This window comes from Amblyraja radiata, chromosome 9 (genome assembly GCF_010909765.2).
Source record: "Amblyraja radiata isolate CabotCenter1 chromosome 9, sAmbRad1.1.pri, whole genome shotgun sequence".
NCBI lineage: Eukaryota > Metazoa > Chordata > Chondrichthyes > Rajiformes > Rajidae > Amblyraja > Amblyraja radiata.
Genome location: NC_045964.1, coordinates 5352263 through 5373361, shown reverse-complemented (window position 1 = coordinate 5373361; position 21099 = coordinate 5352263). Strand labels below are relative to the sequence as shown.

Below are 21099 nucleotides of genomic sequence, written 5' to 3'. Positions count from 1 at the left end.
ACAAAATGCAATGACTCAGAAAGCTCTGTGAAGAACAAAAATACAAACGCAACAGCAAAAGGGGACTCTATAATTAGGGGGGCAATTAATGTCCTCTGCAATTAAAATGAGAATTGTGAAAGGAGCGTTGCCAGCCAGGGGCTAGAGTGAGGATTAACGAGCAGTTAAAGAGGAACTTGGAGAAAATCCAGCTCTTCAAGGCTCATCCATGCGGTAATATTGGAACAGGGAAGAAGTCCTGCGGAAAGCATCAGTTGTGTAGGATGGAACTGCAGATGCTAGTTTAAACTGAAGACAGACACAAAAATGCTGGGTTGACAAAAAATGCTGGAGAAACTCAGCGGGTGAGGCAGCATCTATTGAGCGATGGAATAGGTGATGTTTTGGGTCGAGACCCTTCATCATGACTGACCAGGAAATGTGATCATGAAAGTATCAGTTGTGGATCACAGCCAGACACAAAAACAGTTTTTTTTCTACGAGTAATAGCTCTAATCAATAATCAAAAATCTGTAGCCTCCTTTTGCTCTGGTATTTTATTTAATTCACACGTTTAATCGATAATGTTTTTTTATTAATGTTTAACTGTCACTGTATGTCATGTTGTCACTTGCGGGCGGCGCACCAAGGCAAATTCCTTGTATGTGAATACTTGGCCAATAAACGTATTCATTGATAATGTAGAAAGCAGGACACCTGGATTACTGCCCGAACCATTTGCAAAATGGCAGAGGATCAGGAGAATTAGCAGGCCACAGAGGGATATGTTTGGGGAAAACTGGTTTCTTCTCACTGGATGTGTGCATCAGTTGTAGGACAGGGTGGAGCTGGACATGGGCGTCCGGCCCTGATGGAGAGGCCAGATAGGGAGGTGGTAAAGACCACAGACATCAAGAAGGGGAGGGATTCATGCACAGGCTGAATAAAATAAACAAGAAATGAGAGCATGGGAAAGAATAAAGGGAGGGCATCACCCGGCCCAGGAACAAACATTTCTGGAACTTGCAAGATGATGGTTAACCAGAGAGGGAGGAAATACTATTAAAATGTGTGCACAGCAAAGCTCAGTGTTTATAACGGAGCAAGGAAACTAGAGCCAGTGGTGGACTGGAAGGAAGCAAACGCCAGGGTTTACAGGAAGCCAAGTGTTGTGCACAACCATATAACAATTAGGTGCTGAAACCCAGGCAACATTCTAGTAAATCTAGTAGAAAAGGTAGAGAGAAAATGGAGGGGGGGGGGCTGAATGGTAGTGCTTATGAAGAATAGGCACACAACTGCAGAAAGTTAAAGAGGAAAAGACTACAAAAAGTCGTAAACACTGCCCAGTCCATCATCGGCTCTGACCTTCCTTCCATCGAGGGGATTTATCGCAGTCGCTGCCTCAAAAAGGCTGGCAGTATCATCAAAGACCCACACCATCCTGGCCACACACTCATCTCCCCGCTACCTTCAGGTAGAAGGTACAGGAGCCTGAAGACTGCAACAACCAGGTTCAGGAATAGCTACTTCCCCTCAGCCGTCAGGCTATTAAACCTGGCTCGGACAAAACTCTGATTATTAGCAACCACTTTCTGTTATTTGCACTACCAGTTTATTTATTCATGTGTGTATATATTTATATCATGGTATATGGACACATTTATCTGTTTTGTAGTAAATGCCTACTATTTTCTGTGTGCTTAAGCAAAGCAAGAATTTCATTGTCCTATACAGGGACACATGACAATAAACTCACTTGAACTTGAACTTGAACTAAACACTGTGGATCGAGATTACAAATCAATTACAATGAAAGGCCGAGTCTACAGAGTGGCTAGTTTAGAGGAAAAACTTAATGAAGAATAATAATGGAGGATTTTAACCAGAACAGAACAATCAGGTATAAGCCTGGAGTAGAATGTGATTTCTATGATGTAGAAATGTCTTCCTTATCTTATAATTCAGTGGGAGGATTTGCAAATATATGTAATAATGGTGAGTGAACAAGAACAGATAAGTGGCATAAACAGGAGTCATTGAGGCAAGAGAGCCCACGTGTTGTAAGAATGGTAACTGTGCGTGCAAGTATGACAAAAAACAGACCTACAAATGGGAAAGGAGCCAATTTTGATAAGTTTAGGACAGAATTTGGGGAGACAGAATGAGATATGATAGTGTCAAAGAGAGATGTCGATCAACAATGTGAAACATTTGAAGAACATTCAAAGGAGTTCAAGGACAAGTTAAACGCACGAGACTCCACGGATGAATAAAGACATAACAGGAACATTGGAGGGGGAAGGATATTGCTGATGACCAGGGCAGAAATCCCAGGGGGGACGTCCCTTCCGTCCCCCTCCCCCCCACCCCACCTACAGCCCTGCCTGCCGGGAAGTATGGCTCAGGCTTACAGCCAGCGCGGAGAAGCAGCGCTAGCTCCAGTGACTGGTGTCCCGTCAGTCCAGGCAGGGCTGTAGGTTAACCCGGCGAGACTGGCAGAGTTGAGCTGCATTTAGCGCTGGATTGAGCTGAAATTACCGTTCACAGGGCCCACGGTTGAAGCCTCCGAAGCCTCGCATGTGTGTGCGAGTGTGCGCATGCGCACGCGGCCACCAAGAAATTGTATCCCCCCCTGCTCCCCCCCATATTTTGATAGCGATTTCTGCGCCTGGCTGATGATGACACAAAGCTCGGCTTGATGGACTTTAGAGGATATGGAGGGGGGCGGGGGTTACAGACATATACAGGCAGGTGGACAAAGGGGCAAGGACATGGTGGAAGATGAGAGAAATGTAGTCTTTCATTTTGGTCATAAAATAGAAAGGAAGAGCTTTCGGTGGAAAAAAATTATGGGCAATTAATTAATTAATTAGGAGGACTGTGACTGCAAGAGAATTGAAGCACAAGAATGGGCGCATCTTGCTGAAAATATATCTCAGCCCGAGTCTCCCTAACCAGGGATAGGAATGCTTAAGGATAGGACTAGACTCCGTAACCAGGGATAGGAATAGTTGAAACTAAAGGACTGCAGCAAAAGGTTTACCTGCTCGATCCCCAGGAAGATGGGTTGGTGGCAAGAGGAGAGACAGAGCAGACTTGGAGTTTAGAAAAATGAGGTGTCCTCAATGAACCACACAAAATCTGAAGGGTAAACGTGGACTTGACCATTTCCCCTGGTGAGGCTGTCTGGAACCAGTAGTCTCAGAGTAAAGGGTCGGCCATTCCGAGAAGAGACGAGAATAAGACCTTCTTCCAGCGAATTCTGAATGTTGGGGGGGGGGGGTCATGTTGTCGATCTCCCCGTGGTGAGCCCTGTCAACTGACCTCAGTCAGGCGAACGACAACAAACAGAGACGGCAGCAGCGCCACAGCTTGGTGCCTTTTTAGGGTGGGCACCTACGGATGTCAAACCGGATGGCATCACCCTGCTGCGGACTTCTGCTGCCTCAAAAGCAAGAAGAAGATGAATGTTTAGAATTCCCTTCTCAAGAAGAGAACAGGAAGGCGTTGAATGCTCGATCGCTAACATTTTATGAAAAAGTCAGTCAAGGGAGATGGGGTTAATGGAGAGAATGGGGCTGAGGTAAAAGATCAGACATGACCCATCCTGCTGAACAGTAGAGTTCATATTCCTCACATCCTTAAGATCTGACTGGGTCTCTCGCGGGTTCGCTGGTGGGAGACCGCTTTTCGGAGCTCCCGCGACGGCTACTTCTCCCGCCCGAATTGCGGGGTTGAAATCGCCCGGCGTGGCTTTAAAGGCCGCGGGACCTGCCATCGCCCACCGGGGGCTCCAACATCATGACCCGCGGGGCCTTACATCACCCGGCGCGGCTTTAACGGCCGCGGGACCTGCCATCGCCCACCGGGGGCACCAACATCAAGACCCGGAGCAGGGCCTTGCATCGCCCGGCGGGGGCTCCAACATCAGGAGAAGAATGGAAAACAGGGGGGAGACAACGACTTTGCCTTCCATCACAGTGAGGAGGAGATTCACTGTGATGGTTGTTTGTGCAAATTGTGTTAATTGTGTGTCTTGTTAATTGTTTCCTCTTGTTGTATGACTGCAGAAACCACATTTCGTTTGAACTTCATTTGAGGTCCAAATGACAATAAACGGTATGGTATTGATGAAGGAAGGTCATCATCTGAACCATGGGAGAGTGAATGGGCAGTGTAGAGTGTGGGTAGGAAGTGCAGATGTTAGTTTACACTGAAGATAGACACAAAGTGCTGGAGTAACTCAGCGGGACAGGGCGCATCTCTGGAGAAAAAGAATGGGTCGAGCCCCTTCTTTGTTTAGTGGAAATCAAACCAAAATGCTTTCAGTCCATTCACAAGAAAAGAACATTCAATGGTCAGCTGCAAGAGATGGCGGACAAGCAGCTTGGGTGTAAATCATTTCTGATACTCAGAACATTAACATGTATTTTTGATTGAAGCAGATACTTCCCTCCCTGTGCACTGTCAGAATTCAGAGGATTCTCTTTTATTCAACTAAGATATTAATTTTTTTTAAATGACAACAAAAAGCCAAGAGCAATAGATGAACAGTTTGGGGATAAGGAAGATGCCAGGAAAGAGCAGTGGTGTTGGAGGGGAGGGGAAGCTGAGGGTGAGTGGGGGAGGTTCAAACAACATACCATGGTACGTATCCTGGAGAGATCCACCCCCGCAGTATTCCATACAGATCCACAGCTTCTCACGGCTAGACAAAATTAAAAATACCTTTTAGAAAATGTACAAAAAAAATGAAAGTGCAACTCAGCAGGTGAGGCCACATTTCTGGAGAACGTGGACAGATGACATTTCAGGTTGGAATCCTTCTTCAGACTACAAGTCCCACTTGTAGTTGGGGCGGGAGAAAGCTGGGATAGAGATATTTAGAGATACGGTGTGGAAACAGGCCCTTCGGCCCACCAAGTCCGTGCCGACCGGCCATCCCCGCACATTAATACCACCCTACATGCACTGGGGACAAATAACATTTTACACCAATCAATTAACCTACACACCTGAATGTCTTTGGAGTGTGGGAGGAAACCGAAGATCGCGGAGAGAACCCACGCAGGTCAAGGGGAGAACGTACAAACTCCGTACAGACAGCACCCATAGTCGGGATCAAACTCGAGTCTCTGGCGCTGTAAGGCAGTAGCTTTACCGCTACGCCATCATGCCGCACACTACACCACCGTGCCGCCTACCTGGGGGGGGGGGGGGGGGGAGGGGGGAGGGAGTATGATAGGGTGGAGGGGAGGGACAAAGTTTGGCAAGTAATAGTTGGATATAGATGTGGCTGATTGGGGATAGACACAAAGCTGGAGTAACTCAGCGGGACAGGCAGCATCTCTGGAGAGAAGCAATGGGTGACGTTTCGGGTTGAGACCCTTCTTCAGACTGATGTCAGGGGAGTGGACGGGACAGAGATAGAATGTAGTCGGAGACAGTGAGACTAGTGGGAGAACTTGGAAGGGGGAGGGGATGGAGAGAGAGGGAAAGCAAGGGCCACTTGTTCATACTGCAGGGGTGTAAGCTGCCCAAGCGGAATATGAGGTGCTGTTCCTCCAATTTGTGCTGGGCCTCACTCTGACAATGGAGGTGGCCCAGGACAAAATGGTCAGATTGGGATTGGGAGGAGGAGTTAAAGTGCTGGGCCACCGGGAGATCAGGTAGGTTCAGGCAGACTGAACGGAGGTGTTCAGCGAATCGATCGCCGAGCCTGCGCTTGGTCTCGCTGATGTACAGAAGTTAACACCTGGGACAGCAGATACAGTAGATGAGGTTGGAGGAGGTGCAAGTGAACCACTGCTTCACCTGAAAAAGATTGTTGGGGTCCTTGGATGGAGACGAGGGTAGAGGTAAAGGGACGGGTGTTGCATCTTCTGCGGTTGCAGGGGGATGGGGTGGTTTGGGTAGGAATGGACGAGTTGACCTGTGAGTTGCGGAGGGAACGGTCTCTGCGGAAAGCGGAAAGGGGTGGAGATGGGAAGACGTGGTTGGTGGTGGGATCCCGTTGGAGGTGACGAAAGTATTGAAGGATTTGATTGGAGATGGTCGGACATTGGACAGAGATGAAAAGGTGAGAAACAAGGCTTGGAGTTGGGGAGGGCAAAGGAAGGAATATTGGTGGAAGGAGGCTGTGAATGATCTAATGGGATACGAGATGCTGTTCCTCCAGTTTGCATGTGGCCTTACTCTGCCAAAGGAGGAGGCCCTGGACTGAAAGGGCAGTGTAGGAAGGGTAGTTAAAATGGCTACCAACCTGGAAATGCAGCTGGCCTTTGCGGGCCGGGCACAAGCGTTTGGCAAACGATCACATTCAGTGCGGGAATGCGATGGGGAATTAAAATGGACGTACTTGTTTTTGGAAACCAGAATGGAAATTCTCTAATGAACACAATAACTAAATTCAAAAAGTAAAACTAACATTAAATAATTCTTTAAATTTTGCTTTTAACAATACATTAAACGGCAATCTGCAAAACATTGAAGACAACCTATAGGGAAAAAGCAGACGAAAAAATCTGATTAAAAAAAATACATTACCATTTAATTGAAAGGTTTGAAGGTAAGGATTAAATAAATGATTTCAATTAAATGTCAAGTATCAGATACACCAAGTGTCATTGGAAAAAAAACATTTTAATTTGTGCTCAAGAAGGAACTGCAGATGCTGGAAGATCGAAGGTACACAAAAATGCTGGAGAAACTCAGCGGGTGCAGCAGCATCTATGGAGCGAAGGAAATAGGCGACGTTTCGGGCCGAAACCCTTCTTCAGACTGATGGGGGGTGGGGGGGAGAAGGAAGGAAAAAGGGAGGAGGAGGAGCCCGAGGGCGGGGGGATGGGAGGAGACAGCTCGAGGGTTAAGGAAGGGGAGGAGACAGCAAGGGCTAGCAAAATTGGGAGAATTTAATGTTCATGCCATCCGGACGCAAGCAACCCAGGCGGAATAGGAGGTGCTGTTCCTCCAATTTCCGGTGTTGCTCACTCTGACAATGGAGGAGACCCAGGACAGAGAGGTCGGATTGGGAATGGGAGGGGGAGTTGAAGTGCTGAGCCACCGGGAGTTCAGGTAGGTTATTGCGGACTGAGCGGAGGTGTTCGGCGAAACGATCGACATTTTAATTTGTGCATTGTTTGATAAAAATATTTACCAACATGCGTGTACCTGTTTATAGCTTTGGCATGCTGTAAATTTAACGGAAAGTTAGGTTGCTGATTATGCTCATTTCTACAAATTAAGACCAGCATTTCAAACTGTTGACAAAATGTTGGTGAAAATCAATAAATACAAACTATTTGAGATAAAGCCTGGTCGTTGCAGAGGATAGTTCTCCAATTCTTTAAGAAGGAACTGCAGATGCTGGAAAATCAAAAGTACACAAAAATGCTGGAGAAACTCAGCGGGTGCAGCAGCATCTATGGAGCGAAGGAAATAGGCAACGTTTCGGGCCGAAACGTTGCCTATTTCCTTCGCTCCATAGATGCTGCTGCACCCGCTGAGTTTCTCCAGCATTTTTGTCTACCTTTGTTCTCCAATTCTTCTTGGTTTTTTATTTTTGCCAATATGTGCTTTTACTCCCAAAGTTCTTGGTGATGGCAAAGTTCAACAACAGGCCAAGTTACTCAAGGAGCAGAATGTTAGCAGCTTATCCTGCCGCCAGCTATCCCCAACGCCCAGAATTGGCTTGGCAATAAAACTTTATATGTGGTAAACAGCAAACACTATCAAACAAAATCTGGACCCAGACTCAAAGATATATTTTGGGTGGGAGACTTGGAGCATGGAGAAAAAGATAAGATTTTACTGAGCATCTTGGGAGCAGAGGGAAGAGGCTCAGGGAGCCAATTCTCCGTAGGAGCAGGAAGAGCAGGCAGAGGGAATTTGACCACATTGCAGCTTTATAAAAAAATGCAGCAAATTCCTGTCCACGCAGTAACAATTACTCCTCAGGGGGGTCTCCACCAGAAGTGTCTGGCTGCAGGTGTGAAACGCCCCCCTGGTCCCTGGCATGGAGAACATGCCTCCTGCCTTGCACCAGTCTGTCCAGGCCTCATGACACAATTTGAGCATTCTCCCACCCCCTCTCAGCAATGCAGCATCCATTCGTCTCTGGCTAGAAGGGTACAGCTTGATGCCTGAACGGCCCTTCAAAAGATCAATGTGGAGATCGCACCTGGGCAGCTAAACATGCCAAATACAAGCGCAAGGCACAAAGTGCTGGAGTAACTCAGCAGGTCAGGCAGCGTCTCTGGAGAACACGGAGAGATGGCACATCAAGTCTGAAGGAGGGTCCCAATTGAAAACATCACCTGCCCATGTTCTGCAGAGATGCTGCCTGACCTCCTGAGTCACTCCAACACCTCGTGTCTTTCTTTGTAAACCAGCATCTGCAGATCTTTGTGCCAAATGCAAGAACTTGTCCAGTTTCACTCTGCTGAAAGTGACACCATAAAATGCTACACAGGAAAACCCAACAACACTATGGTGTAGCTCACACCGGAAGCAGCATTAGGGTGCATTAGCAGCAAGAACAGGAAGGCAGATTATTATCTGAATGGTGTCAGATTAGGAAAAGGGGAAGTGCAACGAGACCTGGGTGTGCTTGCACATCAGTCACTGAAAGTAAGCATGCAGGTACAGCAGGCAGTGGAGAAAACTAATGGCATGTTGGCCTTCATAACGAGAGGATTTGAGTATAGGAGCAAAGAGATCCTTCTGCAGTTGTACAGGGCCCTGGTGAGACCACACCTGGAGTATTGTGTGCCGTTTTGGTCTCCTAATTTGAGGAAGGACATTCTTGCTATTGAGGCAGTGCAGCGTAGGTTCACCAGGTTAATTCCCGGGATGGCGGGACTGTCATATGATGATAGAATGGAACGACTGGGCTTGTATTCATTGGAATTTAGACGGATGAGAGGTGATCTTATAGAAACATTTTTAATTATTAAGGGTTTGGACACGCTAGATACAGGAAACATGTTCCCGATGTTGGGGGAGTCCAGAGCCAGGGGCCACAGTTTAAGAATAAGGGTTTGACCTGTTAGTACTGAGATGAGGAAAAACATTTTCACCCAGAGAGTTGTGAATTTGTGGAATTCTCTGCCTCTGAAGGCAGTGGAAGCCGATTCATGGGATGCATTCAAACGAGAGTTAGATAGACCTCTTAGGGCTAGCGGAATCAGGGGATATGGGGAGAAGGCAGGAACGGGGTACTGAATGTGGATGATCAGCCATGATCATATTGAATGGCGGTGCTGGCTCGAAGGGCTGAATGGCCTACTCCTGTCTCTTATTTTCTATGTATCTATGTTACAAAGAAAAACGTGACCATCATGTCCTTACAGACTCACTTGCTGGAGTTTAGAAGAATGAGGGGGGGGATCTCATTGAAACCTTCCAGATATTGAAAGGCCCAGTGGACATGGAAGGCTGTTTCTAATGATGGGACAGTCTGGAACCAGAGGCACAACCTCATAATCAAAGGGTGTACCTTCAAAATGGAGATGAGGAATTTCTTTCGCCAGAGGATGGTGAATCTGCGGAATTCATTAGACATAGACAAAGAAAATAGGTGCAGGAGGTGGCCATTCGGCCCTTCAAACCAGCACTGCCATTCATTGTGATCATGGCTGATCGTCCCCTATCAATAACCCATGCCTGCCTTCTCCCCATATCCCTTGACTCCACTAGTCCCTAGAGCTCTATCGAACTCTATCTTAAATCCATCCAGTGACTTGGCCTCCACTGCCCTCTGTGGCAGGGAATTCCACAAATTCACAACTCTCTGGGTGAAAACGTTTTTTCTCACCTCAGTCTTAAATGGCCTCCCCTTTATTCTAAGACTGTGGCCCCTGGTTCTGGACGCCCAACACTGGGAACATTTTTCCTGCATCTAGCTTGTCCAATCATTGCCACAGGTGGCTGTGGAGACCAAGACATTGGGTATTTTTAAGGCAAAGGTTGATCGGTTCTTGATCAGGAAGGGGGGGGGGGGTCAGAGGATACGGGGAGAAAGCAGGAGAATGTGGTTGAGAGGGAAACATAGATCAGCCATGATTGAATAGCGGAGTCGACTCGATGGGTTGAATGGCCTAATTCTGCTCCCATATCTTATGGTCTTATTAGCAACTTTGTTGCAGGTTTTCCAAATGTTGAACTGCAGCTCAAATCCTGGGAAGTCCCATAGATAGACACAAAATGCTGGAGTAACTCAGCGGGACAGGCAGCATCTCAGGAGGGAAGGAATGGGTGACGTTTCGGGTCGAGACCCCGCATCAGACATGGGAAATCCCATGTTCAGAATTTAATAATATGGCACTTGGTATCCATCTACTCAGTAAATCTGCTTCAATCTTTACAATAAAATATCAATATTTCAAAAACTCTATTCCAATGCCTATGTACATGTTAAAGCCCACAGATTAAGATGAGAGTGAAGCATAGTACAGTACAGTACAGGTCCACCAATCTACAATGTCTGTGTAGGACATGATGCAAGTTAATGCCCTCTGCCTGTAGGTGATCCATAGCCCTCCATTTCCTACTGCCTATCTAATAGTTACTTCAATGCCACTGGTGTTTCACTCAGAACTTCTGGCTGGATTTCAAATGTTGAGAGACTTATTTGTGCTGTAAATCTGTATCCTAATTTGAGTAAGGACATTCTTGCTATTGAGGGAGTGCAGCGTAGGTTTACAAGGTTAATGCCCGGGATGGCGGGACTGTCATATGCTGAGAGAATGGAGCAGCTGGGCTTGTACACTCTGGAGTTTAGAAGGATGAGAGGTTATCTCATTGAAACATATAAGATTAAGGGTTTGGACACACTAGAGGCAGGAAACATGTTCCCGATGTTGGGGGAGTCCAGAACCAGGGGCCACAGTTTGAGAATAAGGAGTAAGCCATTTAGAACGGAGACGAGGAAACACTTTTTCTCACAGAGACTGGTGAGTCTGTGGAATTCTCTGCCTCAGAGGGCGGTGGAGGCAGGTTCTCTGGATGCTTTCAAGAGAGAGCTAGATAGGGCTCTTAAAAATAGCGGAGTCAGGGGATATGGGGAGAAGGCAGGAACGGGGTACTGATTGGGGATGATCAGCCATGATCACATTGAATGACGGTGCTGGCTCAAAGGGCCGAATGGCCTACTCCTGCACCTATTGTCTAAAATGCTAATGAATGGACATTGTTCAACAAACTTAACACAATATTTAACTAAAAGATGGATATCAGAACTCAGCAATACTTGTCCCTATACCTCCTCCATCTAATCCATCCAGGGACCCCGACTGACCTTTCAGGTGAAGCAGAGGATCACTCGCACCTCCTCCAAACCTCATCTACTGTATCCGCTGTTCCAGGTGTGGACTCCTGTATATCGGCGAGACCAAGCGCACGATCGGCGATCGTTTTTGCTGAACGGCTCCGCCCAGTCCGTCTAGGCGAACACTTTAACTCCCCCTCCCATTCCCACACTGACATTCCTGTCCTGGGACTTCTCCACTGTTAGAGTGAGGCCCAATACAAATTGGAGAAACAGCACCTCATATTTCACTTGGGCAGCTTACAGACCAGTGGTATGAATATTGATTTCTCCAACTTCAAGTAACCCTTCCTTCCCATCTCTCTCTGTCCCTCCCCCACCCTAGTTCTTCGACTGACATTCTGATTAATTTTACTAGCTGTATGCCTCCTTGTCACCTTCCCCCTCAGCTGATAATGAACCACTGTTCAGTTCTTTATCATCGCCTGCTTTGATTTGTCGTTTTCACACCCTACCCTATATCTCTAGACTCCCTCTCCCCCCCGACTCAGTCTGAAGAAGAGTCTCGACCCAAAAAGTCACCCATTCCTCTCCAGAGATGCTGCCTGTCCCGCTGAGTTACTCCAGCATTTTGCATCCGTCTTCTCTTGCAATAACTTTACTTGAAGCAAAACGGTGCACGCCAAAACAATGTAGTGGAGTGTAACTTCATATAATCACCTGAGGTAGCTTCCAAAGTAGCCCACAATGTTGGCATGCTTACACTCCTTGACCATAAATATTTCTTGCTGTATCACGGAAAAGTCGTCTCCTGTGGAAAACAAGAAATCTTGTTACAATCCTTGAGAAAATGCTGATATTAGCACATTAATACTAGCGTTGAAGGTCACAAATTACATCCCGTGTGACAGCACCCATGACAAATCCAACTTGCGATAATGTTGATCACCCCATTCTCTTCCATCCTGTATTCAAAATGGAGGGGACTGGCCTCATTCAATTCCATTGCCTACTGTGCAGGAAAATATCAATGGCTTCTCATCGTATTCTGAGACCCATCTAGATTCACATTTACATTTCACCACTGGTCATGAAAACGGGATATTAAATGCCAATAAAATAATTCAGAGTGCAGTCGGGTAGGAACTTAAACGCTTTTCATTTTTCCAGCTCAAAGATTCGTGCAAACAATGTGGAAGGTTACTGTGTCAAGTCAAGTCAAGTCACATTTATTTATATAGCACATTTAAAAAAACAATTCTCGTTGGCCAAAGTGCTTTACATTTGTTATAAGAATAGTATAAACATACAAACTACATGCATATATACATATAGCCCTCGCTCAGTGGACGTCAGGAAAGGCTTGGGAGTATAGATAAGATTTTAGTCATTACTTAAAGGAGTCGATGGAGGGGGCAGTTCTGATGGGAAAGGGGATGCTGTTCCACAGTCTAGGGGCTGCAACCGCAAAGGCGCGGTCGCCCCTAAGCTTATGCCTAGACCGCGGGATATTCAGCAGCCCCGAGTCGGCCGATCTGAGAGACCTGGAGGTGGAGTGGTGGGTGAGAAGACTTTTAATGTAGGAGGGGGCAAGCCCATTGAGGGCTTTGTAGACATAGAGGAGGGTCTTGAATTGTATACGGAACCGCACTGTGGACAGAGTACAATCAAATCCACCCTGATGGTCTAATGTGGTGGATCGGTTTGTGGGGCCAGGGAGTCCATTCCTCTGCACTGTGGTACAAGCCAAAGATCCAAGATAGATCACTCGACGAAAAAGACGTAGTACGGTCATGGGCAGATTCATGGGTAATTTTCGGCCCCATTTTTCTGTAACCGGCTTCCGTCTCCGCACCAAAGATCCCGTAGCGGAGCAAAGATACTAGTGCGGAGACGGAAGCCGGTTACGGAAACATCCTCGTAAAAATAAAAGTTCTTTGGTCAAAATCTTCTCCTCATTTTCAGAATTATAATTTATTAACACAAACTGTTCCCCCGCAACGTTGATTACACTGCGAGTCGGGTCGGGTCGGGTTACTGAAATGGATGAAAAAAAGGCCCACGTTCCGCTCCGTTGCGTACTACACGTCAGCCCATTGCATTTAGAAGGAGTGGTCTATCTTGCTCCGCTATAGGATCTTTGGTACAAGCTACTTGCTATCATTGTGTGCACAAACAAAACTGAAGGGAGAACGGGTAAAAATGATGAGGACATTGTGATCAAAGAGGCCCACTCAAGTAGAAGGAATTGTTGCTAAACTTAAATTGAACATTTAAGGTAAAAATAACAAAGATGAATTAGTTATGAGGAAGGGAGCTAAAACGGCACTTTTGTTTCTTAATGGGCATACTAAGAAGAGTGACGTAGAGGTTTAGGTGTTCTGACACAACAAGTAACCAACTGTAAAGTTTCATTTAGGAATGGATGCTTTTCTGGACATTAGTGGGTGTGATGAGTTAAATTCAAGTCAAGAGAGTTTTATTGTCATACGTCCCAGATAGGACAATTAAATTCTTACTTGCAGCAGCACAACAGAATATGTTAACAAGTAAAAATATTAATCCTTTGTTACTGCCCTTGCTATGCACAATTGGCAACAGACAAAAGATCATGAGTGTGAACTGAAGATAGACACAAACAGCTGGAGTAACTCAGCAAGTCAGACAGCATCTCTGGGGAAAAGGAATAGGTAACGTTTCGGGTCGAGATCCTTCTTCACACCCGTACATTTACTTCAGCCCCCCCCCCCCCCCCGCAGGCCTCCACCAGCGACTCCATTGACCGCAGCCTTTTTAAATGGTCTGAAGAAGGGTCCCACTCCAATACATCACATATTCCTTTTGTACAGAGATGCTGTCTGATATGCTGAGTTACTACAGCTTTTTGTGTCTATCTTCAGTTTATACCAGCATCTGCAGTTCTTTCCTACACATAATTATTTGGAAAATGTGTCTGAAGAGGCTCAGTGCCATCAAACGCTCATCATATGAAACCACGGGCTGGGAAACGCTGGCAGTTGCACTCAGAGCAGGGCAAATATTGCACCAAGACTGGGGTCCCTGTGCAAGAACCTTTGCAGACCGAACTCTGGCTCTGTCCCAGCTCCTCTTAGTCACGGCATTCCACAGTGCCATGCCCAGGGGTGTGGCACAAGCACAGTATGTTCCCAGCATTTACCCTGGATAATCCACTCATGGATTCCTTCAGATGGCCACACAAATCAGAGAGAAGGCATCTCCAAAGACCTTGCTGGTCAAATACATGGATGGAGTTAGTCGTGGGATATCTGCATAACTTGACACTAGGACAGCAAAAACTGATCCATCGGGAAAGGCGTCTAAAACTAGGCTGGAATGTGCACCTTAGTAACTCGTATCTTGAGCGAGAGATGGGGCTTCAAACAAATGAGAGTAGGAGGGTTCAGAAAGGGGATATTTAAATCTAGAAAGCGAAGACTAGATAAAAACCAACAGCCAAACCAGGTAGGAAGGGATCACATTTAATACATTAACAAGACACAATGTCAGGAAAAATAGAAAAATTGTATATAAAATGTACAAATTTTACACACACGCATGCATGCACACAGCTTCCTGCACCAGCCAGTTATTCAGGCGGGGGACAGGGCAAGTGGGGGGGGGGGGGGGGGGGGGGGGGAGTGCTGTCTGAATGAAATTCACATGGTTCAAAGCCACACACCGTGATGAACAGGAAGGTTGGCGCTGTAATTAAGACGATGAAAGCACAGTGTACGGGAAGGGTCACGTAAGTCCTTTAAAAGAGGGGAGGAGAGGGTGTGGGGTGAAAAGGGAGGGGGGGGGGGGGAGAAGAAGTGGAGACAACTTTTAGGAAGCCAGAGATACACGGCTGTGAAGCTCGGCGGACATTAACATTACCGGTCGGTTATCCTTGGTTCTGAAAACTACTGCTTATGTTTTTTTTCCCCCAATGAGCCAATGAAATTCATCTATCAGCACCGGCTACAACCTACGACAACCTTTGACCTCCTGGCAACCCACTACCACTGCACCTGCGGCACGAGAATTCTCGCTACTCTCCGTGGCGGCTTCATTCTGGTCGCCGTTAATTTTTCAACATGTTGAAAAATTAGCGGCGACCATAATGAGGCCGTGACTAGTTCCCAGAATGCAGGAACTCCTCACGACCATGAAGGCAACTCCCCGGCAACCACCCGCGACCATGTGGCGATCACATAGTCTCCTGCAGTCGCCTAAGTGGGACAGGCCCATAAAGCAAAAAGAGTGCTGATAATAAATGATGAAATGAAAGTGTAGAAAGACCTGGACACAAAAAAGTGTCAAATGTGCAAGGATGGGACTTTGCAATGAAGGTCTGGAGGCTTTGGATCCAGAAGAGGTTTACAAGAATGATCCCAGGAATGAGTATGTTAACATATGTTGAGCGTTTGTCGGCACTAGGCCTTTACTCACTGGAGTTCAGAAGAATGAGGGGGGACCTTATCGAAATGTACAGAATAGTGGAAGGCTTGGATGGAGTGGATGTGAAGAGGATGTTTCCACTAGTGGGAAAGTCTAGGACTAGAAGTCATAGCCTCAGAATTAAAGGACGTTTTTTTTAGGAAGGAGATGAGGAGGAATTTCTTTAGTCAGAGGGCGGTGAATCTGTGGAATTCTTTGCCACAGAAGGCTGTGGAGGCAAAGTCAATGGATATATTTATGGCAGAGATAGATAGATTCTTGATTAGTACGGGTTTCAGAGGTTATGGGGAGAAGGCAGGAGAATGGGGTTAGGAGGGAGAGATAAATCAGCCATGATTGAATTTCTACATGGTGAATCAAAAATGGATAAAAATACCCTTTAATAAAATCTGACAATGTGCACTTTAACCACATGTGATTTTTTTTTCTGTTACAAATCTCAAATTGAGTACAGAGGCAAATAAATAAATGATGGGTCTTTGTCCCAAACATTTGAGGGCACCGTGTCTCTGTCGTAAAAATATCCATTATCGGCCCCCGTAGCCTTCTGTGGCAAATAATTCCCCAGATTCACCGCCCTCTGAAGAAATAAATTCCTCCTCATCTCGTTCATAAAGGAACGTCCTGTTATTCTGAGGCTATGACCTCTGGTCCTAGACTCTCCCACTAGTGGAAACATCCTCTTCACATCTAGGCCTTTCACTATTTGGTACGTTTCAATGAGGTTCCCCCTCATCCTTCTAAACTCCAGCGAGTACAGGCTCAGTGCCGACAAACATGAATCATATGTTAACGCACTCATTCCCGTAAACCTTCTCTGGACCCTCTCCAGCACCAGTTCTGGAAAGTTCAACCAAAGCTCTGGAAACACTCGCAGCTCAAGAGAAACAGTTCAGACGTCACATTTTGTCAGACAGCTGTCTGACCATTCCCTCCACGAATACTGTCTGACCTGCTGAGTTCCTCCAGCACTTTGTTTTGCTGCAGAGTATTTTTTTCTTGCATGCAGTTCATGCACTGTGTCAAAAGTGTTTAGCTTATTCATCGATATAAAATTGATATGTACCCGGCGTGATCTTTCCCCCAATTGCAATAACTGTGTCATGTTTGTGATAATGTTAAAAAAAGTGCTGGAGGATCTCAGCAGATCAGATCTATGGATGGTGAGGACAAACAACTTTTCTTCACACTGATGGTATTGTGTACATTATTTAATATATGCTATACATTGCTCATCCTATAGATGTCACCATACTTCTATTTTCATCGTTTCGCTGAACACCTCCACTCAGGCCTACGCAATCTCCTGGTTGCTCAGCACTTCAACTCCCCCTCCCATTCTCACACTGATCTTTCTAACCTGGGCCTCCTCCACTGTCAGAGTCAGGCCCAACACAAATTGGAGGAAAAGCACTTCACATTTCAATTGGGTAGCTTAAAACCCTGCCATATGAATAATCATTTCTCTAACATCTAGTTTCACTGTGCTCCTAATTAATTTTGCTGAGTTTTTGCCTCGTTGCCACCTCCCCATTTCCTTGATTGTCGTCTGTTTTGATCTGTCCTTTTCACACCTTACCCTTCCATATCTCTAGTCTCCCTCTCCCATTGACTTAAACTGAAGAAGGGTCTCAACAAAGGAGGAAGATGGCTGAACTTTATTGCCTTCCATCACAGTGAGGAATGTTGATTTCACTGTGGTGGATGTTTATGTTAAAATTATTGTGTATTGCGTTCTTTTTTAACTTGTATGGCTGTATGGTAACTCAAATATCACTGTAGCTTAATTGGTGCGTGTGATAATAAATGTGAACTTGAAGTTGAACTGAAACATCACCCATTCCTTCTCTCCAGATATGCTGCCTGCCCTGCTGAGTTACTGCAGCATTTTGTGGGTCCTAGATGCCCAAAATGGGACCACTATGTTCATAACTAATTCATAATTTATTCTTACCATCAATGTCTCACAGTACAGAAAGCTTTTCCTGATGTGAAAAGTTCACTGTCATAAGAAAGAGGAAACAGCACTATGGTCCCTGAGCAAGGAGAACATTGCTAAAATGAATGTTGAATCTTTCGGGGCCGGGACGCATGTCTGTGAGCGGATGGCGGGCCACATCTATCATGTGTACACATGGATATCCAGATGGCAGGCATCAAATCACGTGTTCCCAGAAGGTAGACAAAAATGCTGGAGAAACTCAGCAGGTGAGGCAGCCTCATGCAATCCTTGCATGTCTCACCCGCTGAGTTTCTCCAGCATTTTTGTCTCATCTTCGATTTTTCCAGCATCTGCAATTCTTTCTTAAACGTGTTCACAGAAGGTGCGTGGCTGTGCCGGCGGCAATGCGCAAGATGCGGTACAGCCAGAGCTTGGCGGGCTGGATGATTACGGGGGGGGGGGGGGGGGGAGATCCAACGGCAGGCCGGATGATTTTGGGTTACGGGCCGTATTCGGCCCGGGGGCCGTGGGTTGCCGATCTCTGGTTTATTGTCACGTATTGCCAGGTGCAGTGGAATAACAGCGTTTGTTGCGTGCTAGCCAGTCAGAGGAAAGATAATACAGGATTATAATCGAGCCATTCAGTGTACAGATACATAATGGAATCTGCACTAGGTTTCATCCTGACCAACCTGCTGTCACCAGATACCTCACACCAGAATACATAAGCCGAACGTCACCACACTCAAGGCATAGAAGAACTTCTAGTTTCCCCAGGAGGTTCTCATCCAAAGTTCAGGATTCAAGCTCTCCTTGGAGTGAAATGATGTGTGTGCCAGAGAGAAGACACAGGTCCATCATCTCCCAATCTTAAATTCAGTTTATTGTCACATGTACAGAGGTACAGTGCAAAGCTTTTGTCTGTGCAAAGTGCTATTAATACAGAGTTGTTACATATCATAACAAGTACTTTAATTAGAATACATATAGAGACCATCGAAATGAGTACTGTACGCTCCGAGTCGTAAGTAGAACTATCTAACACGGCAGCCCGCATGCCACCAGGTGGTGGTGTGGAAAACCTGACATGGATTATGGATCAGTTCATCAGCAGCAAAACCAAACACGGATCAAATCAGCAAAACTGTTTGATCTGCACTAACCAGTCAGAGGAAAGACAGTACATGATTACAATCGAGCCATTTAGTGTAGAGATACATGATAAGGGAATTACATTGAATGCAAGGTAAAGCCAGCAAAGTCCGATCAAGGATAGTCTGAGGGTCACCAAAGAGGTAGAGCTGGGAGCTTCCCCCCTACCCTATATCACTTGCCATATATTTAAATCAATGCTTAATCTAACAAATTGTCACCTTGAAATAAACCAGAATTAGAGGTCTATTGCCCTCTATGAATGCACTAAATCTTTATGCAAGGACCAGGGAAATGTCAATGCCGAGGTAATTAAATATTATGACAACCATCCTAACATAGAATGCTGCTCAGGGCCAGGCCAACACTTGAATTTTGAGCATTTCACAGTAAACATTGATTTCCATGCAAAGTGCTGGGTCAGGCAGGATCCCAGGGGAACATGGATAGGCGTTGTTTCGGGTCAAGACCCTTCTTCAGACCCAGAATATCACCTGCTGAGTTTTTCCTGCACGTTGTCTATTTTTTTGTGAACCAGCATCTGCAGTTCCTCATGTCTCCATGTTTCCTTGCAAGTTGCTTGGCTGCACCCGTTTGAGTTTGTGCGCCAATTTCAAATGGAAATAAGGCACAGACTGAAATGTGTACGGATAGTTTAGATGCATTAGCTCCTTAGCAACATTAGGAAATAGATACATAGAAAATAGGTGCAGGAGGAGGCCATTCGGCCCTTCGTTCATTCATTGTGATCATGGCTGATCGTCCCCAAACAATAACCCGTGCCTGCCTTCTCCCCATATCCCTTGATTCCACTAGCCCCTAGAGCTCTATCTAACTCTCTCTTAAATCCATCCAGTGATTTGGCCCCACTGCCCTCTGTGGCAGGGAATTCCACAACTCTCTGGGCGAAAAAGTTTTTTCTCACCTCAGTCTTAAATGGCCTCCCCTTTATTCTAAGACTGTGGCCCCTGGTTCTGGACTCGCCCAACATTGGGAACATTTTTCCTGCATCTAGCTTGTCCAGTCCTTTTATAATGTTATATGTTTCTATAAGATCCCATGTGGGATGAATTCAGCCTTGCCACTTCAACTCGCAATCTCAAGGGTCCTACTCCAGTTTGCATTTATATGCAGGCATATTTAAAGTCACATCTCTCTCCATAACCACACCTCTGCTACAGCCACAGTCACTCAAGGCGTTCCCCAAGGCTCCGAACTCGGCCCCCTCCTCTTCATCATCTACATCCTCCCCCTTGGTCAGATACTCCGCCACTTCAACCTGGACTTCCACTGTTACGCCGATGACACCCAGAACTACCTCGGCACCAAATCCCCCCACAACCCCCCCTCCCCCCCCTCTCTCCCATATCAACTCCTGTTTGTCATCTATAAAATCCTGGATGCAACATAACTTCCTCAAACTCAACAGCGATAAAACAGAATTCCTCCTCATAGGCTCCAAATCCACACTCAGCAAAATCAATAACCCCACTCTCACCATCGACGGCACCATTGTTTCCCCATCTCCCCAGGCCCGCAACCTTGGCGTGATCTTTGATTCCACCCTCTCCTTTGAGCCTCACATCCGCCATGTCATTAAAACCTCCTCCTTTCACCTCCGCAACATCGGCAAAATCAGACCCTCTCACACCCCCCGCTGCTGAAAGACTCATCCATGCCTTCATCTCCTCCCGACTGGACTACTGCAACTCACTTCTCCTTGGCATCAGCTCCAGCTACATCAACCGACTCCAACTGGTCCAGAACGCAGCCGCCCGACTCATCACCCACACCAAATCCTGGCACCACATCACTCCAGTCCTCAAACAACTTCACTGGCTTCCCATCTCCCACCGGATCACCTACAAAATCCTGGTCTTCATCTACAAAGCCCTCCACTATCTGGCCCCCCCCCCCATATCTCACTGACCTCCTCTCCCCCTACCAACCCTCACGGTCCCTCAGATCCACATCAGCCGGTCTCCTCTCCATCCACAAATCCAACTTCCGCAGTTTTGGGGACAGAGCCTTCTCCAGGGCAGCTCCCAGGCTCTGGAACTCCCTCCCCCAACTGATCCGCAATTCCGTGTCCCTCACCATCTTCCAGTTCCGCCTCAAGACCCATCTCTTCACCTCTGCCTATCCTTAGCCCCACGTCCCCCTCCCTTTTCATCTGTGCTTGAATTGTTGCTCATTTTTTGGTTTGTTTTGTTTTGTTTTGTTTTTGTTTTTGTTTTTTGCCTTGCCTTGTAAAGCGACTTTGAGTCCCTGAAAAGCGCTATATAAATTCAATTTA

At 46.4% G+C, this 21099-nt stretch overlaps 1 protein-coding gene across 2 annotated transcripts in view; it reads right to left on the bottom strand.

Annotated features, from left to right (window-relative positions):
• The window catches only part of map4k5 (mitogen-activated protein kinase kinase kinase kinase 5), a 138024-nt gene that overhangs the window by 78289 nt on the left and 38636 nt on the right, over nt 1-21099 (bottom strand). For both annotated transcript variants that reach the window (XM_033026560.1, XM_033026561.1), the window contains exons 3-4: nt 11969-12059; nt 4626-4690 (exon numbers count right to left, since the gene is read on the bottom strand). In XM_033026560.1, coding sequence (XP_032882451.1) covers nt 4626-4690; nt 11969-12059 — 156 coding nt within the window. The remainder of the gene's footprint in view (nt 1-4625; nt 4691-11968; nt 12060-21099) is intronic.